The sequence below is a fragment of the Labeo rohita genome, chromosome 14 (assembly GCF_022985175.1).
Source record: "Labeo rohita strain BAU-BD-2019 chromosome 14, IGBB_LRoh.1.0, whole genome shotgun sequence".
Lineage (NCBI taxonomy): Eukaryota > Metazoa > Chordata > Actinopteri > Cypriniformes > Cyprinidae > Labeo > Labeo rohita.
The window spans coordinates 8,310,615-8,320,582 of record NC_066882.1 but is presented as its reverse complement, the minus strand read 5'-3'; the positions used below and the strand labels follow the sequence as shown (position 1 = coordinate 8,320,582).

Here is a 9,968-nt window from a genome sequence, read left to right as displayed (position 1 = left end):
ATAAATAATAGGTCTTGATGACCTACAAGTTGAGAAGTATATCAATGCATACTATATTCTGTAGTATGCATTAGTATATACGTTTGCCTTTAAGTATATTAAAACATACGTACATACTTTACACTGTTTATTAGTATATGGTTAAAGTGATCCAGTGTGCACTGTTTATTTTGTTTTGATTTCTTTATTTTTGCCTTCAGCCACGCTTAGTATTGATTCTGTACCCACTGGATGCGACCAGCACGATTATTTATTGTGCAAGGTTGGTGTGTTTAAGTGCACTCGAGAGCACCAACGGCGTTACAGTGCTAATGAGCAGAACGGTGTGGTGCTGATGACATGTAACCGCTGTGACACTGCTGTATGTGCGCCACCGCTTGTTCACAAGCAGGTTACAGAAACCCACGGAGGTTTATTAAAACAATATCAGCTCTGACACCACCAGCGAGCGCTTGACTGATGCTTCTCCATCTCTGAATGAAGTCCTGCTCACGCAGAGCCGAGCAGAGGCGAGAGGACGCGACTGCCATTGATGACACTGACGAGACTAAAATGGGAGAACATCACTGGAGCCCTGTCAGTGAAGAGACAGACACAAAGGCGACTGACAACCGACAGCCATTCGAAAAGAGCCGAACGGATCCTTCGTTTTCAATGATCGTCACACGGTAAATGTCTTCCATTCATTGGTCATTTTTGCGTGAGATTTGCACCAGCGCCACTTTTACAGCGCGGTTAACAATGGAATTATGACAGCGGTGATTTCCAGCTGTTCATTGTTCGCATAAAAGGTAGATGCATGCAATTTGGCCCGTGCTTACCAACAGTGACTGAAGACAAGGTAGGATACGATGCACACAGATTCTAAACCATTAAATTGCATTATTCTGTCTTAGGTATTTATTATGCACTGCATACTGATTTGTGCATACATGCAGTAAATACTATATTACGTAGCATGCACTGTAATATAGCACTCACCAGAATCTTTGTGTAAAGGTATATAGTAAATGCGTTTGTAGTATACATTATAGCCTGTATTGAACACTATGTAGTAGAGGGTTCTTTATAGTATGTGCTTTGAATTACAATATGTAAATATTAAAGTATATGTACAGTATATGTACAGTACAAATATTAAGTTTGGCATTGAGTACTGCAAATATTGTTGGGCTTTTGTTTTTATAAAGTTGTGAAACAGCATTAGGGATGCAACCATATTAATTTTTTAGTCAATGCAATAAGCCAGAATTTATTTGTAATTGTTTTTCGTTGTATTAATATCTAAGTTCTATCTGAGTATATATACTTATATATATATCTAAGGGTCATAAGGGTCAATTTTTTAATGTATGGTTTGCTAGGATAGGACAATATTTGGCCGAGATGCAACTATTTGAAAATGTGGAATCAGAGGGTGCAAAAAAATCTAAATACTGAGAAAATCACCTTTAACCTTTAAAGTTGTCCAAATGAAGTTCTTAGCAATGCATATTACTAATCAAAAATTACGTTTTTATATTTACAGCAGGAAAATTACAAAATATCTTCATAGAACATGATGTTTAGTTATATATATATATATATATATATATATATATTATTATTATTATTATTATTATTATTATTAACTTAAATTTAATATTACCCATATAAAAATAAAATTTCAAATAAATTCAAAATAACAGCAAAAATAAAAAAAAATTAAGATTTTTTTATTTACTAAAAATTAAGATTTTTTCATTTACTAAAAATGTAAGATTAATTTTTGAAATATATTTTATATATTTTACATTTTATAACAACAAATATAAAATGTTAAATTAAAATGAAAAAAAAGGAAAAATTAACTAGCACACTTAATTATCAAATATATATATGTATATATATATATATATATATATATATATATATATTATATTATTAACTTATTTCATATTTAGTATTATCCATATAAAAAAATACATGCGAAATACAGTAAAAATTAACAAAAAATAAATAGAAAAAAATTTACATTTTATAACAACAAATGTAAAATGTTCAATTTAAATGTAAAAATTGGGAAAATGAGCTAGCACAATTGATTAATAATTATCAGTATTTGCATATTAAAAGATCTCTAGTATTGTTGAGTTACAGTTATGGTACTGATCTATCTATCTATCTGCTCAGACACAAATATACACATCATGTATCCCTAAAAAGCCTCTGCTAATGGCTAAAAATAAATATGTAAAATGTATGTGTAGGCTGGACACACAAGTTCTTTCAGTCTGTTTCACTGTGACTCAAATATCATTACAGAACTGACAAGTGTGAACATTCATCTAAGAGGGATCGGGATGTGTTGAACATTTCTTCTTGTGTTACATCCTCTTTCAAGGTGTGAAGAGTGACAAAACAGTCGTCAACCTTCAGGCTGGTGTTGGTGATATCGGAAAGGCTCCTAATGCGTTATCTCCCACCTTGTCTCTGTCACCATGCCCACCTTTCCACCTCTGGGCAGTAACTCCAGCACAGTGCCCTGGGACCCCGGCGCGCCTTCTCTGGTGAACAGCACGGTGAAGATGGTGCTCATATCGGCGATCGTGTGCACATCGCTTTTTGGAAATGTTGTCGTTCTGCTGGTATTCCAGCGCAAGCCGCAGCTTCTCCACGTCGCCAATCGTTTCGTGCTCAACCTGCTTCTGGCCGACCTACTGCAGACGGTGCTGGTCATGCCCTTCGCCATCGCCGCCACCGTGCCTGAAGTCTGGCCGCTGGACGCCCGGCTCTGCCAGGCCCTCGTTGTGCTCATGCATTTGTTTGCATTCGCTGGCGTCAACACCATCATCGTTGTGTCCGTAGATCGCTACTTAGCCATCATCCACCCACTATCCTACCCTACCCGAATGACGCCTCACCTGGGTACCAACCTGATTGCTCTCACATGGCTGCTTAGTGTACTTCAAAGCACTCCGCCGCTATATGGATGGGGAACTATCGAATTTGACCGGCGACACAATGCCTGCACTGTTGTGTGGTCTTCAAGCTATTCGTATTCAGCCCTGGTGTCCGCGCTTTCGTTCTGGCTGCCTGTTGTGATCATGCTTTGCTGTTATTGGATGGTTTTCAGGGCGGCGAGGCGGCAGAACGCCCTCGTTCATCCCATCCAGTCCAACCCCCCTCCAGATTCCCAAGCATCCTGCTCCAGCCCGCAAAGGCAGCCACAACCAGAAGGCCCATTTTCAGCCTCTTATCCCATTAGGACCCGCCATAGACGCTTCCACTATCACTGTAAGGCGGCGCGGGTGGTGTTCGTCATCATGGCGTCCTACGTGCTCAGCATGGGCCCATACAGCGTCCTAAGCACGATATCAATTTACTCCAGTGCAGCCGTGCCGCCCTGGTTGGCCTCGATGGCGCTCATTCTCTTCTTTTTGCAGTGTTGCTTACACCCCTACATCTACGGCTACATGCACCGCAGTGTACGCAAGGAGTTCCTGGCGCTGCTCTGTGGGCCGCTGTGTGGGCAGGGACGGATCAGTCAGGGCTCCGCTGTGGATAGTTGCTTCACGGTGACGGATGGGCGCCTGGCACACACCCACCTCACAAGCCAGGCTGCTCGTGTGTGCCCTCTCCGAACCTGGGAGGAAGGTACCACGTCTTCTTCTCCTACAGAAAGGAGGTCTAAAGACAGCCGGAAGGAAACCACCTCCATCAGTCTGAGCTCAGAGAAGGAGCTCACTGTGCACAGCAACACCAACAAGCAACCTGAGGAAACACCTACAGGCAAATTCTAAACATACTTCTGTCAGTGTTGGGGTATATACATCTCTGTTGGTTTTCATAGGGCACAATTTGGTACTTTTGAATCAAATGCTGTGCCTTTAAACACAAGCTCACTGAATACACTGTAATCACACTATCAGACAAAAAGGTACAAAAACTGTCAGTGGTGTAGTACCCTTTTAAAAGGTACTAATATGTTCCATTTTGACTTTAGGTGGTAATATGTACCTTTAAAATACTAATATATACACTTTAGAGGTATAAAATGGTCCTAAATATTTCTTTCTTAAAAGGTACCATCCCAGTGACAGTTATTGTACCTTTTTTCCTCAGAGTGTGTATGTGTTCTGCTATATGTAACCATATGTGTTTGTAGCTATGCTATAGACCTACTTCTAGTGCTGTGCAATGACTAATCGTGATTATTTTGCATGCGATTAATCGTTGCACAGCGCTAGTTAGTACAAACAAAAATAAGATTAATGACAACAGAATAACCTAGCAAAAAACATAGTTTCTTGGCAGGATGAGACTGTTTAAACTATCTTTTAGTCAAGAGTTACGCTGATTAATTTTTAATAGTGCTGTGCAACGTTTGATCACAATTAATCACATTCAAACTTAATTTTTTTTTTTACATTATATATGTGTGTGTACTGTGTATTTTTATTATGTATATATAAATACACACTCATGCACGGATATATTTAAGAAAAATGTGTTATGTTTATATATTAAATATATTTATATATAATATTCATGATGTCAGTAAAAATATACATGGAAATACATGTAAATATTTTCAAAATATATAATGTATGTGCATGTATTTATATATACATAAATATGCACAGTACACACGCATTATGTAAACAAAAACGATTATTTTGCATGCGATTAATCGTTGCACAGCACTAGTTAGTACATACAAAAATAAGATTAATGACAACAGAATAACCTAGCAAAAACATAGTTTTTTGGCAGGATGAGACTGTTTAAACAATCTTTTAGTGAAGAGTTATGTTGATGCATTTTTAATGGTGCTGGGCAACGATTAATCACGATTAATTACATCCAAAATAAGTTTTTGTTTACATAATATATGTGTGTGTACTGTGTTTTTTTCTTATGTATATATAATACACACCCATGCACGGATATATTTAATAAAAATATGTTTATATATAATAATATTAATTATATCAATAAAAATATAAAAATGTAAATACATGTAAATACTTTCAAAATATATACTGTATATGTGTGTGTATTTATATATACATAATAAATACACACAGTACACACACATTATGTAAACAAAAACGTTTATTTTGGATGTGGTTAATCCCAATTATTCGTAGCACAGCAGTAGTTAGTACATACAAAAATAAGATTAATGACAACAGAATAACCTAGCAAAAAACGTAGTTTCTTGGTAGGATGAGACTGTTTAAACTATCTTTTAGTCAAGAGTTACGCTGATTAATTTTTAATAGTGCTATGCAACGTTTGATCACAATTAATCACATTCAGACTTCATTTTTTTTTACATTATATATGTGTGTGTACTGTGTATTTTTATTATGTATATATAAATACACACTCATGCACGGATATATTTAAGAAAAATATGTTATGTTTATATATTAAATATATTTATTATTATATATTTATTTATATATTTATTCTTTTTTTTTTATTCTTATTTTATTAATCTTTTAGTCAGGAGTTACATATTAGGAAAACACAAAACTTTTATTTTGGATGCGATTAATTGCGATTAATCGTTGCACAGCACTAGATAACAAAATGACAAAAATGACATTAACGACAACAGAAAAGCCTAGCAAACGTAGTTTCTTGGCAGGATGAGACGGTTGAAACTATCTTTTAGTCAAGAGTTACACTGATTCATTTTTAATAGTGCTGGGCAACGATTAAACCGCATCCAAAATAAAAGTTTGTGTGTACATAATATATGTTTGTTTACTGTGTATATTTATTATGTATATATAAAGATACACAGATACAGTATATATTTTGAAAACATTTACATGTATTTACATGTGTATATTTATAGTCATGTAATTTATATTATATATAGATTTAATATATAAACATAACATTTTTTCTTAAAGATGCATGTTTATATTTATATATACATACTAAATATACACAGTACACACACATATATTATGTACACAAAAACTTTTATTTTGGATGTGATTAATCACGATTAATCGTTGCCCAGCATTAGTTTTTAACATATGTTTTAAAGAAATTAATACTTGTATTCAGCAAAAATGCATTCAGTTGCATTAGATGCATTAAACTGCATTAAAATCATGATGTTCACAAAAATATTAAGCAGCATAGCCGTTTTCAACATTGATAATAAGAATTGTTTCTTGAGCATTTAATCAGCATATTAAAACGATTACTGAAGAATCGTGACACTGAAGAAAATTCAGCTTTGCCATCACAGAATAAATATAATTTTAAAATATAATAAAAAAGAAAACAGGTATTTAAATAGTAATATTTCACAATATTACTGTTGCTGTAGTGTTGATCAAATAAATGCAGCCTTGGTGAACATAAGAGACTTAAAAAGCATTTAAAAAAATTTGTAAACCTTAAACTTTTGAACACTAGTGTGTGTTTACTCTGTGTACGGGAAAGTGGTTGAAAATCTACCATCAGTTAGAAACAAGGTCTGAATAATCATTTTAATACACAAGGCTTGACATCAATACCTTTTATGTGTAGTTTAAAATATAAAATATTGGAGACATGGTATAAAGTGCTCCATCAAATACAGAGTATTGATTTTCTTTTAGTGTTTTAATATCATACTTAAAATATTAGAGAGTAAAATGTTGAAAAAAATATATTTTGAGACACCATATAGTAGTGTGCAACATGTCTAACAAAATGAATGTTCTTTGTATACGTCCATGTCAAATGTATTGCTACTTTACACTTTAAAGACAAAGTATTCCTTATGTTGTTTTGAAATGACTTTAGAATACACGTGGAGAGATTTCTGTCTATTTTTCTAAGCATACATATCAACTTTGTTATACAACTGAACCATTGTCACTGGAAGCAAAGTTCTCTTACAGAAACAGTGTAAATGTAAGAGTCATTTCAAGCTAAGAAATTAAAGAAACCGTTATTTATTGTTCATGCACCAATAATACTTAAGCGATGAATCACATCAGCATTAGGGTGTGGGTCACTGTATTTTGTTTGTATTTAAAAGATGTGTAATGTGGAGGGGTTTTGGTGTTTAAAGAGGGTGAGTCACATGAAATCTGTCAGGATCATGTCTGTTTATATTTCACCCCAAAATGAGAAAGAAAAAAATTAAGCATACTTTTCAGACCATTTTTGGCATTGTTCCCAACCATCAAACTCATTACCTTAAAGGAACACTCCACTTTTTTGGAAAATAGGCTCATTTTCCAACTCACCTAGAGTTTTACCATTTTTGAATCCGTTCAGACGATCTCCGGGTCTGGCGGTAGCACTTTTAGCATACCTTAGCATAGATCATTGAATCTGATTAGACGTTAGCATCTCGTTCAAAAATGACCAAAGAGTTGATATTTTTTCTATTTAAAACTTGACTCTTCTGCGATTTTCTAGGCTGATATGGCTAGGATCTATACTCTCGGCGTAATAATCAAGGAACTTTTCTGCCGTACCATGGGTGCAGCAGGCGCAATGATATTACGCAGGGCCTTAAAGGTTCATGAAACCCCAGACTACTTTTTCTGAGATTTTAGCAGAGGTTGAGAGATGTTAGCTTCCGCTGATTTTAATTGTTGGAGAAAACTGGTTAATTTTGAGCTTTTTTGCACTATTTTCATCTTCCGGGTTAAAAATCTACATTGTGCTGACATCAGAGTTTGTGACGTGGCAACGGACTATAGTACATCGATGACGCGTCGCTGTCTCATAATTATTCATGAGGCCGCGTGTTCTTATCCTATGAGAAGACGCTTCGCCTAATTATTCACGACAGGGTGTGTTGATTTGCTATGACAGACGCTTCAGACTGAGAGATTGCATATATTAACTGAGAGAAACGTTAATGGATTGAAGGAGAGTGTTTGTTTTTGTTTGCTTTGCAAGAGTTCAGCAGAAAAGCGATTCATTCATAGTGTAATAGCAGTTTTTACAGCTCCTTGACACAACCCATCAAAAGGATTATAAACGGGGCAAAAATAAGCCTTATAAAGTTAACAGAGGCGCAACAGCGCGTTCATATATATGTTTTCGATGCTGAGTGCAAATGGCTGTGCATTTATTTGTGTTGTTAACTCAGTAGAAGCGAAATGAAACTGTCTGAACCGAACCGCCTGAACCTGAAGTTTACTCTCTCCCCTTTTCCCCCTCCGCACCGCAGTGCACCATGCCCACTTTTGAAGCATTTTTTAAAACTGTGGTGAGAACTAACCAGTGCTGAAGCAGGGAGGTGACACATGACCCTTTAAAATAGGCTAACGTCCGTCAACATAACCAACGTGACCACCTGCTTGCACATGGAGACTATTTTCAGGCGCTGCGTAATGTCATTGCTTGATTATTACACTGGAATGAGAGTATACTTCCAAGCCTTCAGCCTAGAAAATCGCAACTTTTCATTTTCCGTCAGTCTTAGTGCGATGTAACTACAGAAGAGTCAAGTTTTAAATAGGAAAAATATCGAAACTCTTCGGTCATTTTTGAGCGAGATGCTAACAGTCTAATCAGATTCAATAAACTATGTTAAGCTACGCTAAAAGTGCTACCGTCAGACCCGGAGATCGGCTGGATGGATTCGAAAACGGTAAAACTCGACTGTTTAACTCTAGGGGAGCTGGAAAATGAGCCTATTTTCAAAAAAGTGGAGTGTCCCTTTAATGTTTACCTAAGTGTACCTTAGTGTATTTGGTGAACATTTATCTATTTAGTAAAATGTGATCTGGACATGCTTTCGTGAGATTCACCCAAGAGCAGCTAATGAGCTCAGGATCTCAGGGTATTTATGATGTACCTCTTGACCAGTGTGGAGAGTCTGCTCTCTTTAAGAGTGCCTCCCTAGATAAATTGTACATCATCTCTATGTTGTGTGAGATGTTCAATCCCCTGACACTGCCAAATGTATCATATAACCACTGACATGATGTGGGATTAAATAAGCTGGCTTTGCAACTGCAAAACACTTTACGTTATCGAGTTAAACCACTGCATTAAAGCAGGAATGTTAACCGCTTTTGAGCACTTAGCTTGACCCTGTACAAAACGGGACAGCTAATGCTTCAATGTTAATTTGTGGCTGGGGGGTTTAGAAGTCAGCTGAATCAATCATGAGTCAAACCCAAAATTTCCTCAGCTACGGCAAGTATTATTTCAAAACCAGTGAGTGCAGCAATACATATCACAGATACTATCATCCTGTCTGCAGTAACGTCTACAGCACTTACAACACTCTAGACAGTCACTTTCAACAAAGAAAACAGCAGAATCAGCTAATGTCATCATGTTTACTCCTGTAACAATGACTGTTTTATATTCAAAAACAAAAAAAAAAAGTTTAGAATTAGACATTTTTGTAATGATGTACTTTGTGATTTATTTTCCTTTCATTATAACATGGTGAAGAATGTTCATGTATACCTCATAAGACTTGAAGCTCAGTACATTCTGTAAGTTTTCAATTAAAATTATTGAAAAATGACATGCAAGCATGTAGTTTGTCCAAACGTAATTACATTTAAATAATTTACAAAGTATAAAATCGCTAAATATCTCTCATTATTTAGATATTATTACTTGTATAAAAGAGTCCTATAGCAAAAAATGTGCTTCTTAACCATTCAATTTCCTTCATTCCATAAAAAAAAACAATTTTTCAGCAAGATAAAACAATAAAAGCAAAACAAAGTCATTTTATGCTACTAACAACCAAGTAAAAATATTACTGATAATCACCAACAGGTGACATTATAGAGGTTCCTGTGGTATGGTTTTATATGCCAAGGAAGAACTCACCCAAAAATCAAATATTTAGGTAAAATATCAGATAAAAAATATTTTGAAGAACCAAACGGTTGCTGGTCCCCATTAACTTCCATAGTAGGAAAATAAATACTATGGAAGCCAATGGGTACCATAAACTGTTTGATTACCAGCATTCTTCAAAATAT

At 35.5% G+C, this 9,968-nt stretch overlaps 1 protein-coding gene across 2 annotated transcripts; it reads left to right on the top strand.

Annotated features, from left to right (window-relative positions):
- The first annotated feature begins 285 nt into the window (after positions 1-285).
- gpr101 (G protein-coupled receptor 101) lies at positions 286-9,499 on the top strand. 2 transcript variants are annotated; one of them, XM_051127613.1, is made up of 2 exons: positions 286-668; positions 2,384-9,499. In XM_051127613.1, exon 2 carries the CDS (start codon positions 2,481-2,483, stop codon positions 3,780-3,782), a length of 1,302 nt encoding a protein of 433 aa, XP_050983570.1. In that variant the 5' UTR covers positions 286-668; positions 2,384-2,480; the 3' UTR covers positions 3,783-9,499. The 2 variants fall into 2 exon arrangements, with proteins under 2 accessions (XP_050983570.1, XP_050983571.1); XM_051127614.1 differs by lacking the exon at positions 286-668 and adding an exon at positions 769-841.
- The last annotated feature ends 469 nt before the right edge of the window (positions 9,500-9,968 follow it).